At 55.6% G+C, this 21039-nt stretch overlaps 1 protein-coding gene across 4 annotated transcripts in view; it reads right to left on the bottom strand.

Annotated features, from left to right (window-relative positions):
• Window positions 1-21039, bottom strand: part of Septin9 (septin 9) — a 217609-nt gene that overhangs the window by 97475 nt on the left and 99095 nt on the right. The window contains exon 1 of one of the 4 annotated variants that reach the window (XM_028892541.2): window positions 937-1498. The exons of the other annotated variants lie outside the window; for them this stretch is intronic. Coding sequence (XP_028748374.1) covers window positions 937-991 — 55 coding nt within the window. The 5' untranslated portion in view covers window positions 992-1498. Of the gene's footprint in view, window positions 1-936; window positions 1499-21039 lie in introns of those variants that run through there. 4 annotated transcript variants of the gene reach the window in all.

Below are 21039 nucleotides of genomic sequence, written 5' to 3'. Positions count from 1 at the left end.
GTCAGGCCCGCCCCTCGGAAACCCAGCCCCAGACGCGCGCGGGACACCATTGTGTAAGTCTCCCCTTCCACTGGCTTTATTTACTCCGGCAGAGGACGCAGGACTCGGGGGCCACGGCACCGGCAGTGGCAATCACGAGGCCTCGGGAAAGCGCGCGCATGCAACCCCAGGGCGGGGGTGGCAGGCCCACCCTTGGAGGAAACGGCCCCCAAGCATCTCTGCACTTTGTAAACTCAGGACAAGAGACGAAAGTGCCGTTCTTGCACTCGCACAGGCCCCCTCTGTCCCAGAAGGCTCTTCCCTCGCAGACGGATAAAGATGTCCCAGGCTTGGATCTGGGCTATGGGATATCCCACCCTGGACCCTGAGACTCGCCAGGCTGGGATCCCCTTGGATGCATGGGGCCTGCCGGCTGATCAACTTGGGCAGCCCTTGCCAGCCCCGGGAATGGGCTCAGCCCCAAGCCCGGGGCTGGCGTGGGGGAGGGGAGGACGGTCCACCCTGAGGATTCAGCCGCCCACTGGATCCGAGGAGGGGATCTAACTCCCACGCTGGTGAGAGCTGAGGGCGAGCACCCGAAGAAGAAAGCCCACTGGTTTCCAGGGTGGAATTGCACTCCCCGGTGTAGTTCCGAAGTAGTCAAGCCAGCCCTTGAGGAGGCGACAGTCGCTGGGCAAACACAAACAACAATAAAAGGAAGAACACCCCAGAGGCAATGTGAACCTCGGGTCCCCGGGGGGTGCGTGGTTCCCAACTACAGGGTCTATTAGCTACCGGGTCCCTTAATGGGGCTCTCCATGTAGGCAACAAGGGTCTGGGACGCAGAGCCCCAGGGTGAACAATCCCGGGTCTTGCCTCTCCTGTGCTCACCCCTGTCCCGTCCCAGGCCCGCCTGGGGGCTTCTGCCCAGCTCGCCAAGCGGGGTCGGGCACCCACCTTCAAAGTCTGAAATGATCCCGTCCAGCTGTGCGTTGACCGCGGGGTCGGACATGGTGGCTGGTGCGCAGGGAGTCCCGCGGAGCCCCGGCCCTGCGCGCTCCCGCTCCCAATGCCGAGCTGGCCGCCCGAGCCCCTCGGCCCCCACGGTCGGCTGAATGAATGGGGGAGGAAGGCGGGCGCCGGCCCCTCCCCAAGCACCCGGGCCCCCGCCCCGCCCCCGCCTCCCGGCTGGATCAGGTTCCCGCACCCCGCCGGCCTTGGCGACTCCGCACTGGCTGTTGCGCACGCCTGTCAAAACGGGGCCTGGGGGGGTTGGAACCAGAGCAGCTTCTACAGGGACTGCGGAGTACCAGGCACACGACCTGAGCTGGCCCCCCTTCTCCCTTCCTGGCGAGTGCCCAGGGGACCGCGACAGACACGGCCTCGGCCCCTCCCCCTCACGCCCCTCCGCGGCCAGATGTGGGCGGATGTGGAGGATGTGGAGGCCGGGCCACAGCAGCGGGCGGGCGCCGAGGGGGACGAGATTCCTCCCCTTCCCTGGGCGCAGTGTTCTTACTGCCGGAGGATTTATTTATGCAGCCAAAGTTCGTGAGCGCCTCCTTCATGTAAGAGCACCGGGCCTGCAAGGGTTAAGCGGCAGCGCTGGGCCAGTGCGTGTCCACAGGACCCTACGCTATTGACTACTGAGCTGAGGGTCCCGGGAGTCCCCCAGCGTCTAATACATCGAGGACTGCTACCCCCTTGCACTCCCGGGGGTCGCGGCTGCACCCTCTGGGTGCGGTGCTGGAGAAGGCAGAGGGCAGGGAGAGGCGGCCCTTCAGAAGAATCGTTCCAGCACCCCTCCCCCTCCCGCCGTACGGGCTTCCTGAGTACAGAGAGTGGACCGCGACCTTCCCTCCAGAAGAGAGAAACCATAGTTCCTAACATCAGAAGAAAGGAAGAGAGCTGCTCCTGGGCCCCTTCCTCGTCAGTGGGCACCCACAGATTGGCCTTTCTCTGTCCGAGTAGTGTTCACACTTCAGACATCGCTGGGCAGTCAGATAAAACCATGGGTTAGACACAGAAGCAAGACACCAGTTACCAGGAAGGGTCCCCGGGGAGGTCGGGGTGTTTCTCCACTTCCCGACTGAGCCAACAAGTTTCCCGTCCACTGTCCAGAGCGCTACCTTAGACCCAGGACCTCTGTGCAGCCGGGGCTGGAAGGAAGGATGCATAGTCGTGGATTAGTGCCTGCCAAGTGGGTGGGTAGCCCATCCCCTAGCGCTCAGTGGTGACACGTGAGTCCCTGAGCTGTCCTGGGTCTGGGTCTGCTCTCCCCCTACTCCGGCGTTCTAAAAGTGTGGGAATGGGGGTGGGCTGGGTCCTGCAGAGGCACGTGAGGCTTCGGAGGGCTCTGCATGAGTAGCGAAGCCTGAGCTAGGTCTGGTGAGACTTTTTGTTTTGTTTTTAAGCTGCTGGAATACAGTCCTTCCTTCTTCAGAAAATCCACCCCTCCCTCCCTCATGCCTCAGATGGTTTAAACTATTTTCAACCAAGTAAGCCTTGCGGACATGGGGAACTGCAAAACTGCCATTTAAGACACACACACACACACACACACACACACACACACACACACACACGCACACAGGAATCCTTCTGAAGCCTGACTTCCAGGAGCAGTGGGTACCCCTGATGGCTGTTTTTGTCTGGACCTGACCCTGCCTGGCTGTCCCACCATCAGCAGGGCTACCTGTCTGTCCTGAGTTTGGGGATGTCGGGGTCCAATCTAAGAAGTTAAGGCCCATATCACAGAGCCCTGGGAAGATGCCGGGTCCCTGGGACAGCATCCAACCTGGGTGGGTGTTGTTCACTGGTGTTTTTTATAAAAATCACCTGGTAAGTGGAGACACGCCCGTGCGATTGTTCTCCCCAGGGCAAGTGCAGATTAGCAGGGACCAAGCCATTGTTACTCAGCTGGTATCCATGCAGGGGAGCCAAGCGCACCACAGTGTTCCAACAGGGAGCCCAGTCAGGGTGCAGGCTTCATGGAGTGTTCCCCTCAGAGACTCCAGAGGACAATGGAAGGAGCTGACTTCCACAGCCAGAACGCCCCCTGCCAGAGTGACTGCGGCCCTCAAGGAGCCCAGCCCCCGGCTTCCTATCCCTTCCTTCACTGTGACCATCAGCCCATAGATCAGACCTGGGAAGCCACTAGATGTCTAAGCTCCTCCATCAGGAAAGCCAAGGCAGGTTTGGCCACCCTCCCAATAGGAAGTCCACCCTTGTGTCTCTTTTCTTTCTGTCCCTAGAGGACATGGGAAAGAGCAGGGCACCTCCCTTCTCACCATAATTACCTTCCCCAAACTCCAGGACAATCCAGTTGCCACTTGGCTTTGCTCAGCTTGAACCAGTCCCCCACCCCCAATCCCTTTCATCGTCCCCAACTGTCCCCTGGATAGCATGCTTGGCTGTGGCATTCTGGGGTTTTTATAAGGCTGGTTGGCCACCCAGTCCCCCTCTCTAGGGTCTTGGGCTGCATAAAGGGGCTCTGGCCTTGAGTGTAGCTGAAGCAAGAAGTGTAGAGCTCCGAGTTCTGTAATCCAGGCTCCAAGAGGAGGCAGGAAACCTGACCAAAGGGATGCTGGGCTCCAAGGGAAATGAACCAAAAGGCTTGCCTGCTCACGGGCGTGTCCCAGGGCCTGTCCACCCCCGAAGACAACGTATGATTGCTGGATGCTCAGAATGTGACCAGACACAGCCTAAGGGTCTGTGCAGATGTGCTACAGCTGAGGCACATCCCAGAGGTTACCTGGGATCAACATGTGTCCTGGATTCAAAGACCAGATCAAAGATAGAAAAGAACACAGACAAAACCCTCTCAAGTCAGAGCAGAGAGGGGCAGCCGCAGCCACAGGCCAAGATTCACCTGGAGCCATATGGCACACAGCCCTGCAGACACCATGAGTATGTGGCATGCTAGCCTTGGAGGGAACCACTTTATTGTGTGGTGTGAAGCCAGCCAGTGCACAGCAGTTAGTACAGCCAGATCTAAGCTAACACCTGACCCATCAGGTCAGAGAGTCCTGTGACAAAGACGCCTAGGAAGTCACCTGGTGCAGGTGGTGGGCTGGACTGGTCAGGCAGCTCACCGTCCTGGAGGAGGGACTAGGAACGTGACTAGACGGCTTGCAGAGATGGAGTACCGTCAGACCCTTTTTTTCTTTTCTCCTTTTGGGGGGGGGGCGGCATGGGAAGAAGCCTACAGGTTCAGTCCTGGGGAGCACAAAAAGCCTGGGAAAGAGGGTGCAGGAAAGGCTTGCGGAAACAGCCGCTTGGCATGCACTTCAGGATCCCTGACCCCTGAGTCCAGGTACAGCCTCGGCCGGAAGCGACTCAGCAGTGGGGGTGGCCTCCTCAGGGAGGTCGTGGCTCCCTGCCCAGCACTATTGCGCCTTTGGACAGGATGCTCCGGTGAGTGACAGGACTGGCCTTCTCATAGTCCCACTGCTCAAGGGTAGAACCTGTACAGCTCATCTCCATGTGGGCCTGTCACACTGCAGGTACAGGACAAGTGGACTTTGGAGCCTTCCACGGCCCCTAAGCTGTGGAAGTCACCATCTTGGCAAATAGACCCACTGTGGTCTACCTGATGCTCAAGCCAAGGATCTACAAATGCTCTTCCATCATCCTCAACATCAAATGGCTGGCCAGGGTACCACGAGAATGTCTGGGGACCAGGATAACCACCCTTCTCTAGTGTCTAGCTAGATGCTATTTAACAATAGCAACCTAAGGGTTGAAAAAAATAACAGCACTTGCAGGACCTGAAGCATTTGCCTACGAGACAAGAGCTCCCATCCTGGCCAGCTCCAAGCTATCAGTGTGACATCTTAGCCAGTCAGGAACACGGCACTTCTCCCACAGACGTAAACAACCGACTGGGATGTGGCTCAGGAGTCTTCCTTAAATTACTTCAAGTAATTTATTTATTTTAAATTATGTTTATTAATTTTGTGTGGGTGTGCATACACACCGCATCATGTATGGAGGGCCAGCGGGAGTCAGTTCTCTCTTTCCAGCATGCAGGTTTTGGGGATTGAATCCAGATCATCAGGCCCAGCAGCAAGTCCTTCACTGGCTGAACCATCTCACTGGCCTACATAATTCGCTTTACTAATCAAGGAATGCATTTTTCTTTATTTACTCTGGTTTGTTTGTTTTTTAGACAGGGTCTCATTGTGCTGCATAGGTTGGCTTGGAACTCACTCTGTAGCCCAAACTGTGGCAATCACCTCAGTGTATGGACATACCACAGCTGACTCATCACTCAGGAGACGCTTGCGAAGCTTCTGCCTTTGGGCTGCTGTAACCAGTGCACGTGGGGGTGCATGGGTGCTTGCACCCCTGCCTTTGGCTCTTTGGGGGTAGACTCAGAAGTAGAGGGGCAAGATCGTGTGATAATTCTATATAGTTTAATTTTAAACAATAACTCATATGGTTTGCTCTTCTTTAAACTTATTTCATGTGTAAGAGTGTTTGCCTGCATGTATGTCTGTGAACCCTGTGCACTCAGGAGCCCACGGAGGTCAGAAAGGGTCATCAGATCCCCCGGGACTGGGTTATCGATGGTTGTGAGCTGCCGCTGTGTGGGTCCTGGGAACCGAACCCAGGTCTTCTGAAGAGCAGCACTGAGCCATCTCTCTAGCTCCTGTAATTTATTCCTAATTTGACAAATCCCTCTAGTTAACTATGTATCTAATTTTACATTATGTCATACAGAATTGAAGAGTAGCCGAGTAGCGGCTCCTGATTCCCCTCTGACTGCCTTGGCCCTCCCCTTCCCCACGGTGCCCCACGGTGCCCCACAGTGCCCCACGCTCCCCCCAGCTCCTGACCGACCACCAACTTTCACTCTCCCTTCCGTCCTCCAGGCACTGCCAGGCTCCCAAGCTTAGCTCGGATGCCCCGTGGGCCTCACCCTCACGGTACAAAGCCCACCACCTGTGCCAGCTTCTCTGGCCTCATCCACTCCCTAAGTCCACTGACCTCCCCTCTGTTCCTCACACTGCCTCCCATCCCAGGACGCTTGTAACAGTCATCTCCTCCACATGGTCATCTCCCCCAACTCTTCCCCACAGCATCTGTCACTTCAGTCTCTGACAACAGAATGGCCATCCACAGTCCCCACCCGCCACCAAGACCTCAGACAAGCTACTGGGACTCCCCAGCTCGAGTTCAGTCCCACTGAACGGCAATGCACAGTTTTCTTTGCCAGATGACAGAATCGTGTGGGCTCCTGAAGGAGGGACTGGTCCAAACAGGCATGAAGGATGAGGAACACTCAGGCAGAATGCACACCACACTGAGCCTCCCCAGCGCAGAAGAAGCAGGATCACAGGCAGAGCGCTGCTTGCACCTGGGCCACTACAGGGTCCTTTCTGTCAGGGCAGTCTCCAAGCCTGGACCACCGAGTCTCCTGCAGGCTGCAACTCTGAATCTTCCCGCGAGGCAGCCCCATGGTAGGCACAGCTGACAAGTGTGTGCCGGCCACAAAGCCCGCGTCCCACCATCTGCCCAAGACATAAGGCTTCCCTTCACAGATACACATGACTAATCTTCCTTAATTTCCCAGTCCCCAGCTGGGCCGGCCTCACGCTAAACGTTTACAAAAAAGCCTGACCACAGCGCCTGGGCGCTTATCTCCCAGCCAGGGGCTTTTTAAACAAAATACTCATTCCTCTTGTAGGCCTTCTAAATGCAGGCTCTTGAGTCATCCCAGAGGCTCCTGGCCTCAGTGCCCAGCAAATGCTCTGCTCTGGGCTCCAAAGGCACCCCCACCCCATGTCCCCAAGGGCAGCCCGACCATCTCCACTCCAGCGCACAGCTTACAGAAAGAACCCCACATTCCTGACTCCAACGGGACCAAAAACTTCACCACTGCCTGGCCTGCTTACTTCCAGTTTTTCTTGCAAATCCGAGGGAGTTTTGGATTTTTTAGACGGAGTAGCCCAGGCTAGCCTTGAAATCTTGATCTTCTTGCTAATCCTCCCTTGTGCTGGGATTACAGATGTGTGCTACCATGCCTGGCTTACTGGAAATGTCAAGTTAAAAAGACATGAGACCCATAGAACCTGGGAGCGAGAATGGAAGAGCCTCCCAAGAAGGCCCCTCACCAGCAGGGCCCTGGCCCCTGAGTTCTGAGCGTGGGCTTGCCTGACAGCTTGCCCAGTGAGGATTGATGGTGAATTCAGCCATCCAGGATGCCAGAGTCAGCTCAGTGAGTTACAACCCACATGTCAGGGGGACACGATGCCCTTCTTTCCACGCCTCAGGCATCCTCTATGACCACTGCTGTTCAGCCCCCACAACACTACATTCCTACACAAGCTTTGGAATGGACTAATGTCCCCAGTGTCCTAGCTCCCCATCACATGCTGGAAATAGAGAGATGTCCCCAGCATCCTGCCCCCATGAGGCTGGAGATGCAGGGATGGGGAGGGGGCCGACGGGATGGACACAGCCTTAAACCCTCCTGGGATCCTCAGAGGCACACAGGGACCTTCCACGCATGCCTGGACTGCCCCTTAGTCTCAGGACAGTAAGCAATTAAGCTACCCAACTTGCCACTCAGGCTGTGCCAGCCACAGACACCTCACCCTGCGACTGCCGGGACTCTTGGCTGGACCCCATCTCCATCAGGGAAGGACAGGCTGTTCCCAGGGGCCGGCAGTGTCCTGGCCTCCCCACCACCACCCTCTCCACAGTAAGCACCCTTGCTCTGTGGGGTCTGAGGGCAGAGGCAGCTTGCCACCGCTGCACTGTGGGGACCAGGGCTGAGTCACCAGCCTGCCCTACTTCCACGTCAGCATGGCTCAGGGTAAGAAGAAAACATTTATTTTTAAAGTCACCACAGTTACCCCAGTGATATCATCCCCAGGGAGCACCTCCCCACTTCACCCCGCCTATGCCCATAGCCTGGGTGGGACCCTAACAATGCCCCCGCTGGCCCCAAGGTGGGACCCCCACAGGCAGACGGAGAGATGACTCGGTTGGGAACAGAAACCAACCCAGGACGGGCAGAGAACAGAAACCCTTCCTTACTCTTCTGCACCTCACAGTGGGGCTGCAAGGCTTACCTGCCCCCCACAGTTCTGCTGGAACTCCTCGCCTCCCCCCACCTGCCTGACTGTCCCACCTGCTCCTGCTCCACTCTGCTCCCCACCCCTGACCCTGACGCCACCCACTCCACTCCCCACCCCTGACCCCGATGCTGTCCACTCTGCTCACCACCCCTGACCCCGACGCCGTCCACTCTGTTCCCCACCCCTGACCCCGACGCCGCCCACTCTACTCCCCACCCCTGACTCTGACACCGCCCACTGTGCTCCCCACCCCTGACCCTGACCCCGACGCCGTCCACTCTGCTCTTGAACACTCACAGAGATGGAAGTCTCAGTAACTAGCAATGCTGCTCCTGCTGCCTTTGGCCATTTTTGACCTTTAAAAAGAGGTGGACGCTGGGTACAGCAGCATAGGCCTATAATCCCAGCACTCAGGATCGGGCAGGAGGATAAGAAATTCAAGGCGAAAGCTATATAGTGAGTTTAAGGCTATCCTGGGCTATAGGAGACCTTTTTTTTTTTTAAGACAAAAATAAAAGATAGTGGCTGAGGCTGGACCTGGTGGTGGTACTGCATTGCTGAGCAGGTAGGAGACTCTAGGTCCCGTCCAAGCACAGCAAGCACACAGGGCTGGGCAGGCAGCTCAGCTGGTACAGCCCTTGCCCAGCATCCATGCAGCCCTGGGTTCAAACCACACCATTCTGTAAAACTAGCACAGTGATGGAACCCTCTAATCCCGGCCCTTGGGAGGTGGAGGCAGGAGGGCCAGGAGCTCAAGGTCCTCCTCAGCTACACATCAGTTTGGGTACGCGAGACCCTGTCTCGGAAAGAAAAGGAGAGGGAGGAGGGATGTCGGGAGCACAGCACACACCCAGGAGCAGCATGAGTTCTCGGTCTCACCTCCTCATTCTCACCTCCCGGAGGTCTGCGACCCTGCCTGCTGCGACCACCTGAAGAGGGGCACTATGGAAGGGGAGAGGACGTAAGATGGAGAGCAGATGGAGAAGTCAGGCTGAGTGGTGCAGTAACCCACAGAACCGGACATCAACTTTGCTCTTTGCTGAACAGCCAGTAGGGCGGAAGTCGGACCATGCATGACTGGAAGCTCATCCTGGGGTCCCAGATTTGGGGGCATTAGCCCCCCTAGTCAGGAGTAGATAAGACACGAGTGTCTGTAGTGGCAACCTGCCTATAGGAACTTCAACTCTCCCCTCCTTATCCACTCACAAGAGGTGCCAGGTCAAGCTGGGAAACCAAAAGGAGGAGGTCTTGGCTGCTGAAGGATTGGCATTCCATCTGCTGGTGTCCAGGAGAAGATGGCCTGGACCCGGAGTCTGCACCACAAGCCCCAAGACCTCCGAAGAGCAGGGGGTGGACATGGTGACTCTCTCAGATACATCTGGACTCAAGTTTCTTCCTTGGCCAGTGCAATGGTTAATCTCAATCGTCTACTTGATGAGAACTAGAATAATCTGGGAGAAGACCCTCCAAGAATGCCTCTCAGATGATCTTGATTTGGTTGAGTTGGGAAGACCTACCCACCGTGGGTGGTACCATTCCCTAGGGCGGGATCCCAAACTGCATAAAAAGGAGGAAGTGGGCTGCTGAGGTGGCTTGCTGGGCAAAGGTGCTTACCTTTAAGCCCAACAACCTGAGGTGACCCCTGGGCCCCACATGGTAGAGGGAGAGAAGTGACTGGGCAAACTGTCCCCTGACCTCCACAAGTGTGAAATGCCATGCACATGCAGTCCACATACTACTTAATTAAATTAAAAAGGCGAGAGAGAGTGAGAGAGCGAGAGAGCGAGAGAGCGAGAGAGCGAGAGCGAGAGCGAGAGCGAGAGCGAGAGCGAGAGCGAGAGCGAGAGCGAGAGCGAGAGCGAGAGAGAGAGAGAGAGAGAGAGAGAGAGAGAGAGAATTGAGTTGAGCACAAGTATCCAATGCTCTTGGCTTGACTTTGGAGCAGTGTGACCTGCTGCCCAGAGCTCCTCGCCATGATGGACTGTCCCCTTGAACTGTGACCCCAAACAAACACTTTCTCCCTTAAATCATTTCTGTTTGGTGTCTTATCACAGCAACAAAAGTAACTCAGAGGCTCAGTGAGCCCGGGAACCAGATATTCTAGGCTTTTCCCAGAGGGCAGAGCCAGGCCCGAGGGGCCAGGGGCTGCTTGGCTGTGGCCACTCACTCAGAGGGGCTGTTGGAGGAGACGCATGAATAATCACAGAAGGGTCCGAGTGGCTGGAGTCCTCCATGTTCCCTGTCCACCAAACACTGGTGTTTCCCGCAACGACTCACACCCCAAACTCCCACAGTGATTCTGTGTGAGAAAGTGGCAGCCGCTTTAGGCCTGCCTCCCTCTGACAGGCAGCCTCAGTCCAGGCCCCTGACCTGCCTGGGAACAGGATGGGGAGACAGGGGAGCAGAAGGCGGGGGTCCTGGGGATAATCGGGGCTGCTTTCTCTGCTTGGCTGTGCCTTTCTTGCCCTGAGTGTAGCTGGAAGCCCCAGGCAGCCTAAATGAACCATTTGTCCCAGATGGGAAGCGACCTCCGGGACTAATGAGTTTGCTGCTAACACACCCAGCTCCTGCTCTGTCCCTGTTCCCCAGCGTGAGTCACAGCCGGATGACTGCAGACCGAGGGACCTTGCCAGAGGCTTGCCAGCTCTGCCAAGCAGTCTGAGCAGAGAGAGGCCAACACAAATGGCAGAGAACCAGACCCATAGCCTAGGAACCCACAAACCACTACTGCTCTCTACCTGGGAGTCCTCCATATTTGGGGGATGCTCCTCCAGGCAACCCCCGGCTCCTCGGGACTGGGCAGGGAACAGGCAGTTTTACTGGAGTCTCCTACAATAGAGAGCTGAAAGAGTGACCTAACAGGTGACAGACCAGTAAGAAACAAGCCAGCCATGGCCTCTGGGGGTCAATTAACACTGTCACACTTTGGGGTCCAAGTCCCTGGGATGTTACCACATCAGACAGGATTCAGAGCTTTTGTTAATTAATAGTAAGTACTGTCAGGGCATTGGGTGGGTCACAAGTCACTGTGATTCCAGTTCCAAGGGACTGACACCCGTCTCTGGCTTCTGTGGGCACCCACATCAGGGCACATACATAGAGAGAGAGAGAGATGAATAAATCTTTTTAAAAAATAAAATAAGGGGCGGAGATATGGCTTACTGGTTTGGAGCACTGGCTGCTCTTGGAGAGAACCCAGATTCAGTTCTCAGCACACGGCAGTTCACAACAGCCTGTAACTCCATTTCCAGAGGAGCTGACACCCTCTTCTAGCCCGAGGGTATTGCACACACATGTGCAAAACATTCATACATAGAAAATCAAAATAGATTTTTTTTTTGAGACAGGATTTCTCTGTGTAACCCAGACTGTCCTGTAACTCACTCTGTAGACCAGACTAGCCTCAAACTTAGAAATACGCTTACCTCTGCCTCCCAAGTGCTGGGATTAAAGGCGTGCACCACCACTACCCGGCTTAAATCTTTTTTTTTAAAGTACTGTCCCTGTCCCTGTCCATTCCCCCAAACCCTTCACCCCTACACCTTCCCTCTTCACTTTACGCACCAGACTTCCAAGCTGATGGTGTGAGGACCTTCCTAAAATGCAGGCTGTCTAGCTTGATGCCGGCCCCTCAAGGTCAGGAGCGCAGGGCTGCACAGACCCAAGTGGAACCTTGGGCCCTTGAGGCATCATTTCCCAGAAGGTCAAAATAGGCGCTCCAGCCTGGAGCCACCAGGTGAGGACCCCCACCCACCACGTGAGCATCCCCACCCATCAGGTGAGCACCCCCCCCCCAAACACACCCACGGGCTGACCCAATCTAGACAGTCCCTCACTGAGACTGTCTTTTCCAAGTGAGTCTAGACTGTGTCAGGTTAACAATTAGAACTACCCATCACATTTAGTCTCTTACTGCACAGGACTCCCAGGCAGGGTCTGACCAGGGGAGGCAAGAAGCCAGGAGTGAAATTGGCCTTGACTTAGGTTCTGCCAGCCAGGTGGGCCACCTCTCTGCTCTGTGGCTTACACCAGGGAGACATTCCCCACCTTCAGGAGCAGGGCGGGGACCTTCCCAGACAGGGCCATGTCTATGTTGGGTCGATGCTGGCTGTAGGGACCACAGAGCCTGAGTCGCAGTGGCTTGGCCTGGCCCTAGGCTGCCATCTCAGGCCTGTGAGCACACGGCTGGGCACGGTGGCATAGCCAAAGAACAGGATGTTAGCCTGGCTTGATGCCGGCCCCTCAAGGTCATGAGCATAGGGCTGCACACAGACCCAAGTGGAACCCTGGGCCTTTGAGGCATCATTTCCCAGGAGGTCAAAATAGGTGCTCTAGCCCGGGGAGCCACCATGTGAGAACCCCTGATACAGGAAAAAAAAAAAAGCTAATGAAACCTGTGAGGGACACAGGATCTCCCCAGTCATCAGCAGGGCCCATGGAGATGGAGGTCTGACCACTTGCTTATCAATAATCTAGAACAGTCATCCAAGAAAACTCAGTGTTGTCATACTGAAACCTAAAATGTCAGAGCCTATGGCACCCTCTGCAGAACCATGTCACTTCCATGACACCCACTCGCCATCGTCGTCGTCATTGTCATCGTCGTCATCGTCATCGTCATCATCGTCCCACCTACCAGCTGAGCCGCAACCACTGGACAGCACAGCGCAGCTGCCACCGGCCCATTACAAGTCTACTGTTCAGGGCAAGAGGGGCCCCCACACCACATGGCTGTCCCCATCTGCACACAGGAAGGGAGCCTTGGTGCGTGCGGCAGACTCTTGTTTGCCCAACCTTTTCTAAAGTTACAGGAGCACTCAGTGCATAGAGCTGGCCAGCTCAACAGGACGTGTCTCAGCCACCCCAACTGCATGGGATGGCCATGCAGCTAGGCCAAGGCTGGCAGAGGAGGACAAGAAAAGTTCAAGTACTGAATTTTCAAGCCACACTCTTAAAATGAGTTCAGTCCTGTCTCCTGTCCTGTCTTCCTTTCTCCCTGGCTGGGATGCAGTCATACCGGGTCCTGAATGCTCTGGGCCACCAAAGGCCTAAACCTGATCAAGGACACAAGAAGAAAGCAACTTGTCTTGCTCAAGTATCTGCCATTTTAACTTATCATCATCATCATCATCATCATCATCATCATCATCATCAGTAGTATTCACGGTCAGAGGGTCCTCTGACTGATACATTATGGGGCCACCACCCCACCAGGCTGGGAGCTGCTCAAGGACAAAGTGAGGGTCTTGAGCATTGGGCAATGTTGGCACAGGAAACAGCAAAAGAACAGCCATGTGCATCCAAGGCATGATTTGTCTCTTCAGACTGGAAATAGCAGCCTTCGCCTAACACAGAACATAGCCAACCCGAGAGAGTGGCAGGAGACAAACGCAAATGTGCCCACAAGCGGCAGGGGACACACAGATCATAAGAGAGACAGGCAAAGTCAGATGGGAGCTTGGCGGGAAGGAGCCAGGCGCTTCAGGGAGGATGCACGGCCCAGCATGGAGGGCATGCTAAGGCCTGAGCTTGGCATCAGACTCCATCCACAGGGCACTGGGGTCTTTCCATGCTGCCACTGACCAACCCAGACACTGAGGCAAGGACACCTAGCTTGAAGAGGTCCATGACAGCACGCTTTTGGATGTTGTCACTTTGGGATCTGAAGCAGATGGTTTGACCCCTTGTTTAACAGGCGTGAGACTCGTTCTGAGCCAGGTAAGATCTGCCAAGGACAGTGGGAGCCTGCGGGGGAGCTGGTGGATGGACGTTAGAGCCAGGATTGAAACCAGATCCTAACACTCCTGGCTGCTCTAGCCGTGCAGAAGTTGCTCTGGATGGGCATATGGAGTGGGCAGCGGCCGAAAATCCTGAAAACGAGACTTGAAATTTGGCAGAGACTCCAGAAGTGAACAAGAATGCAAGTAAGTTCAGGGTGCACATCTGTCATCCCCTCTCTCAGGAGGCTGAGGAAGGAGGACTAATGCCAGTCTGAGGCTTCATAGTAAGTTCCAGGGCAGCCTGGGCTACAGAGAGAGACTATGTCATGGTTCCAATGTGAAATGTCTCCCATAGGTTCATGTGTTCAAACAGCTGGTCCCAGATGGTAGCATCATTTGGGAAGGCTGTGGACTCTTTAAGGGGCGGAACCTTGCTAGAGGAAGTATGTCATTGGGGGGCGGGCCTTGAAGTTTATAGTTGCCCCTGCTTCCTGTTCTCTCCCTGCTTCCTGTTAGTACAATGTGACCAGCTGGACTTGACGCTCCTGTCACTGTGCCTTCCCAGCAAGGATGAACTGTGTCCCCCTGGAACCGTGAACCAAAATACTAAACCCTTAACTAACGCACCCTGACTTTAGGACCCCCAGATGGATGACGGACAGAGGTGTGCAGGGGAATGGACACAGTCTGAGGCTAGTGCTGAGCCTCGGGTCACAGTGATCTCAGCTTTGCCACACTCAGCGCAGGGCAGGAAGAGGTAATGGGGAGCCACTGCAGGTGTGGAACAAGGACAGGTACAATGAGTGAGCGTGTGTCAGCATGACGGCCCAGCCCAGGGGTGCCTCCTCTTTCTTCCCAGGACTCCAAGAATACCTACTCAGGATGGAGACCTTGGCTTCCTCTTCTCCCTGCCTGACCTAAATGACTCTCCAGGCAATGTGAGCCAGCTCACTGTCCTGCCCTGTGCTCAGAGCATGGCATGCATACATGTCAGGAAACATCAGCTCCGTCCTGGATATCCCAGAGAAGGGCACCCAGGTGACTTCGTGGCTATCTGACCAGCCTGTCTGGAAGCCACTGCCCAGGAGCCCAGGAGGCAGGGAGCCATCCTGGCCTGAGCCCTACTTAGAGAACCAGCATAGGGCCAGAATGGTAGGGAGGGCATTTGGGGGACAAGGGGGAGAAAGGAACACCAGGAGTGGGGTGGGGTGAACTACAAACAAGAGATGGCAGAACAGCCCCTTTCTGAGGGCCTGCTGGGCCTCCTGGTCCCCAAGGACTCGCACCTGTCACCTGGTTCAATGGATGCTCTGTTACATGCTGCAAGGCAGCTGCCCCATGGTCCCCCTTCCTCATGGTGGAATACGGGCAGAGGGCACAGGAGCCCCAAGCTCCCTAACGGTGGGTATCAGCACCGGGTCTGGATCCACACCCCCAGCTCCCATGGCCATCCCTGCCGGGTCTCTAGAGGCAGCAGTGGGCCCAGAGGTGCCCTCCACTACAAGGAGGCACATCAGAGTCCCACAAAACACCAGGATGTCTTGTATTAGAGAAATTGGTAAGGTCAAGACAGAACTCTACCAACAAGTTACATCCACAGCCCTATGGAGTTTGGGTATTTTGTTGGGGTTGTTTGTTTGGCTGGTTGGTTTGGATAGTAGATATTTCATGTGTTGGTTTTCCTCTAGGATGGCAACTCAGGGCTGGACCACAGGGACAGAGCCAAGGATACTTCTCAGTCCTCCTGGGCCTGCTCGGCTTGACCCCAATCCCTTGTCCTGAAGGCCTTTCCGGTATGGTAGGGGGCCAAGGGTCTCCCCCACAGGTGGGAGGCCCGCGGGACACGCAGATTCGGATCCCTTCTTGGGGTCTTTGCTTGCAGCTGTGTGGCACAGATGAACACCACAGCAGCAGTCAGGCGCCAGCCAGTGTTGGCCAGTGTGCCGCAGGAGGAGCTCAGCGCCGCCCACCAGGGAGGGACATCTGCACTGATCCTCTGCACGTGGCACTCTGTGCACATGTGGCTGGCAATCATGGACACGGCCTGCCGGGGCATCGGGCGCACAAGCCCACCAGCAGCAGGCTGTTGGTCGTCCCCAGCTGCTCCCCTGATGCCACATGGAGCTAGCATCCAAGAGGGGACAAAGGAGCCTTGTCTTCATGGTCAGACACCCAAAAGGGGACACAGGACCATAGGATATAGTCAGACAGATCAGATCAGGTGCTCAGGAAAGCATGGGTGTTTTCTCGAGCAAAGCATGACCAGTTAGGCAGTTAGGCAGATGACTGTCTCAGAACCCATCCTGAGGGCTGTGGGTGTAACACAGCTGGTTGAGGGTTTGCCTGGCATACGTGGAACTGGGGGTTCAACCCCAGCACTGGGGGATCATAACCTGGGTGCGATGCTGCACACCTCTAATCCCAGCACCTGGTAGGAGGCAGGGGGATCAGAAATCAGTCATCTCAGCTACGTGGGAGTTCAAGGCCAGCCTGACCTACAAGAGACTAAGAGAGGGAGAGAGAGGAAGAGAGGGAGGAAGAAAGGGGGTAGATAATTAGATAAGGTTTCTTGGTTTTGAGATGACATGGTGCCCCACCTCTGTAACCCCAGCACTTGACGACAGGGTAACTGTTAAGAATTCTAGTCCAGCCTGTGCTACAGAGACCTTATCTGAAAGAGAGAGAGGGGGAGAGAGAGAGAGAGAGAGAGAGAGAGAGAGAGAGAGAGAGAGAGAGAGAGAGAGAAATTAAGTTAAACCATAAAACTCCGTCTTGACCCCTTCCTGGCCTTGTGTAAGAAGCTGGCATTTGGAGGTGCTCAGAGCAGGGTGGGCATCTTGGCCACTGTCAGTCTGTGGAGCCTGCATCTGATTCCACATCTGTAATACCACTTCCTGTCGACCCTCTGCCCACATCTCAGTGCGATGCCACCAGCGGGGTTCCAGCCTGGGCTGAGCAGCAGGCGGTTGGCACAAAGGACCGTGATCAACATCCCTGACTACTATGTATCAAGGAGACACCTTTCCTGTAGCAGACATGATCTCTCCACGGTTTGTCCACTCATGGTGAGGGGCACAGGAAAGGCAGCCAGAGCCAGCAGACCCCTCACCTGCTCTTCCCAAGACAACCAGGGAGGAGAAATGGCCTGCTCAAGAGGAAGCGCTTCCTCCCCTGTCAGCTGCAGAGAGCCACACCTCCCCAGCCAGCCCATAGGCCATGAGCAGCGTGGTGTGACCGCAGCCAGGCTGGAGAGGTGGGCATGAACCCAACCGCCATGTACAGGATCATTCAGCCTCCTGCTGGAAAGGGGCTCCAAGCCCAGCAGAAGCTTCGGGGAAACTAATGTCCTAGACACCGAGTTCAAAACAAAGGGCCAAGGTTTCTAGAACTTTCCTCGATGCCTAGCTTCACACCAAAGAGAGGATATCAACTGTGGGGTGAGGGACAGACAGGAGGACAGGCCTTGGGCTCCTTAGTGCTTTTGATTTCTCATCTATAAAATGAGGTGGATGCCATCTCCCTCAAAGGTGCATCATGAAATGAAAGGGCGCTAATGTCTGTGAAGTGCTGAGAAGGGTGTTGGCCCAGAGGTTGGGGGACCTCAGCCGGAACAGCTCGGTCACTATGACTGTGAGAGCACACGTATGTGCACAAGTCACACACGAGTCTGCTCTTACGCGTGTTAACCATCTGCTCACACCTTCCCAGAACTTGTTAGAGGTATTAAATTTCCCAGTCTGGCCTCAGACTGAATGGAGCTGAGGTTCTGTTTCCATAGGAACCAGGGCAGCAGGCTTCCTGTCACCCAGGCATTTGAAAGGAAAGAGCAAGGAGATGGATAACAGGACAGAGCCTGATGACCCCTGAGGGCCTGGCGGGGAGCCCCACTGCACGCAGATCCTTTGGTGTGGGGACACTTGGTGACTCCAACCCTTAGAAGCCAAGAGCTCCACTGAATTGACAGCTGCTCCGAGGTCCCGCCTCCTCAGCCTCCTCAGCCTCCTCAGCCTCCTCAGCCTCCTCAGCCATCCACAGTGGCCACAGCCCTTCCTTGACACCTCAAGACACCAGCAACTCACTACTTCACAAAACAACCTATTCCACTGATGTTAAGTAAAAATGAGAAAAATCACGTTTTCACACTTTCTAGAACATTCCAAATATCTAGGACTGCTTTGGTGCCTGGGGGAGTTCAAAGGCTCACTCTTGACCTGACAGTCTTCCAGTCTTGTAGCAATAGTGTCCTTCAGCACCCTCTGTTTCTGCAGCCACCTCATCACATGACCCCAGTAGCCTCATCCCTGACACTCTCCAGCTCTGGAACCACAGAGCGTCCTTCCTGGACCCCCACCAGCCCAACAATCCTCTCTTAGGACTGAACCTCTGCAGAAGGGGGGACTGTGACCCCTCCAAAAGGAACCAGGAGTTCAGGCTTGAAACCCCAGGGCCTGTGGCTGTGACTTTATTTGGAAATGGGGTGTCTATAGATATCATGGAGCTAAAATGAGGGTGGAGCAGGGTGGGCCTGATCTAACAACCAGAGAAAGGAGAGGGTAACTTAGACACAGACACACAGACACACACACACACAACACACACACACGCACGCACGCACGCACGCACGCACACACACACACACACACACACACGCACGCACGCACGCATGCACACACAAAGCCAGATGAAACAGAAGAGAATCAGGAGTCATACCACCACAGGCCAAGAATTCCTGGCCACCACCCCAAGGTGCATCCCTCAGAGCCTCCAAGAGCAGCCAGCTCTGCCCACACCTTCCTTTCAGGCTCGGTCCCCAGAACACTCACAAGACAAGCCTGATGTTTTAGGCAACTGCTTTGGAGCCCAGTACCTGGCAGTCCCCCACAAACCCTGCCCCCACCCCCCAGTTTTGTATCATGGTTAAGGTCACACGCTGTTCTCTCTGGTCAGCAAAACTTGGTGGCTTTTCCCATGTCCCACCTACAGCAGCTGGCCACTGGTGCACATGGGGCCCCACATGACCACCCCAACACTCAGGGCCCTTCAGCTCCCTCCCCTGCACCTCATGGCATCCTGGGGACCCAGGGTCAGCCAGAACCGGTGGGGTTTTGTTTTCATGGTTTGAGACAGGGCCTCCGTCTGCAGCCAGCAACCCTCCTACCTCAGCCCACTAAGGGCTGGGGGTATAACATGCTTAGCTGAGAAGCCACGTTTTAGTTCAAAGGTCCCCTAAGGCTCCCGGGGCAGCTGGGAGGGTGGCTATGCTGCAGCTGACCAGCCCTTCCTGGCGTGGAACCTTCTAGGCTCTGATCTTGGCTGAGACTCCAGGGGCAGGACTGGAGGCCATCTCGGAGGTCAGCCTTCCCACTGCCCACAGCTCACAGAGAAGAGGGAACCCTGGCATTCCATGTGGTGACTCTTGGTGTGGTGAGACCCCTGGGGGTACATCTGTGTCCCCCAAGCCCTTCAGAGGCAGTGGTGAGTCCCTGAACTGTCCCCCACACCTGCTCTTCAGATTGAAGCGCCCCACCCCCATTCCCTGTTGCTGTGAATGAACAGCAACAAAACATGGTTTCATGCCAAAGGTGGGGTGTCCAGCTTCCCAGAGCCATTTCCTGCCAGGCCTAGGTACTGGTCCCTCGCTGGTGTGTGTGTGTGTGTGTGTGTGTGTGTGTGTGTGGTGTGTGTGTGTGTGTGGTGTGTGTGTGTGTGTGTGGTGTGTGTATGGTGTGTGTGTGAGTGGTGTGTGTGTGAGCGGTATGTGTGTGGTGTGTGCGTGTGCATGTGTATGTGTGTGTGTGTGTGTGTGTGTGAGATCTCATGCACACATGTGCACTCAGGCATGCATGCCCTTCTACATGCAGCCTGGAAGGGTGGAGAGGTATGTGGAAATTCTGTTGGACAGTAAGGGAGACAATGAAATTAATATGAGAGCTATATGCACGCACACATGCATGCATGCACACATACACACACACACACCCCCCTATATCTGCACCCACCCCATTTTCAACACACACACATACCTGCACCCACCCCATATTCAACACACACACACACACGCACGCACACGCACACGCACGCACACGCCCCTGACATTTCCTTCACCCTGTGTGCATCTTACACTTGGAGACTGGACTCCAATGGCTCCTACACTCCCATCGGGGCTCCCAATCGTGGGAGCTGGTTCTCCAGGACCCACCCAGGCTCCGTCCCCACCCTGCTTCCTCTCCTCGGTTCCTTTCACCCACGCTGGTTGCTCTGACCCCAACCTTTGAACCTGGGTGTGAATCATTTCCTCTGTCAAAGGCGTGTGCGTGCACTTGTACATACGCACAAGCAGGCTGGGGGAAGAATAGAGGCAGACCTCCTTCCGGACCTAGCACTCTAGCATGCGCAGCGGCTGGAGGTATAGGAAGAGGACCCGAGGTGACACACACGGGCTGGGTCTGGTGCAGGAGGGTCCAGCAGATGTGGGGGCCTCTGTCAGAAGCCCCCAGCCTGTGCCAGCCTTGCTTGTCTCTGGGAAGTACAAGTCCATGGAGGACAAGGTCAGTGCCTTTGGGAACCCCTCTCTGTGCTGGTTTGAACACAATGGTCCCAGAGGCTCATATGTTTAAGTGCTTGGTCTCCTGTTGGTAGAGCTGGAAAGGATTAGGAGGTGTGGCCTTGTTGGAGGAGATATGTCACTGAAGGGGATTTGAGGTTTCAAAACACACACCATTCTATTTGGCGCTCTCTCTTTCTGCCTCCAATTTGCAGATGAGGTGTAAGCTCTCAGCTATTGCTCCAGTACCATGGTCCCCTGCAGGGTGGTCATCATCTCACTCTCTGAAACTGTAAGCACCCCCCCCCCCAAAATTCCTTCCTTCTATAAGGTGCCTTGGTCAGGGTGTCTCTTCACAGCAATGAATGTAACTGGGACAGAAGGGTCAGTGCCTTTGGGAGCCCCCGCCTGCCATGCCTGGGGAGCAGATCTCAGGGCCCTAGGCACACAGGGAAAAGCAGCAGTGTCCTGTGGCAGTCCTGAGTCCCTGAAGCCTGGCCTAAAGATGACGCCATTTCAGACCTGATGCTGGGCAACGTAAGAAGAAGAGAGAAGGAAGGCTGGGCCTGCACCACACCACAGCCACAACCCCTGGGCCCCTGAAGGCCAAGCCTCAAATCCGGGGCTGCTGGAAGGCCATGTGCCCTCCCCTGGTCCAATGACTGTCACACCATGGCCACCTGGATGCTACTGATGAGGCAGGTTGAGCCTG

Source organism: Peromyscus leucopus, chromosome 8b (genome assembly GCF_004664715.2).
Source record: "Peromyscus leucopus breed LL Stock chromosome 8b, UCI_PerLeu_2.1, whole genome shotgun sequence".
NCBI lineage: Eukaryota > Metazoa > Chordata > Mammalia > Rodentia > Cricetidae > Peromyscus > Peromyscus leucopus.
This window is presented reverse-complemented; position numbering and strand designations above follow the sequence as displayed.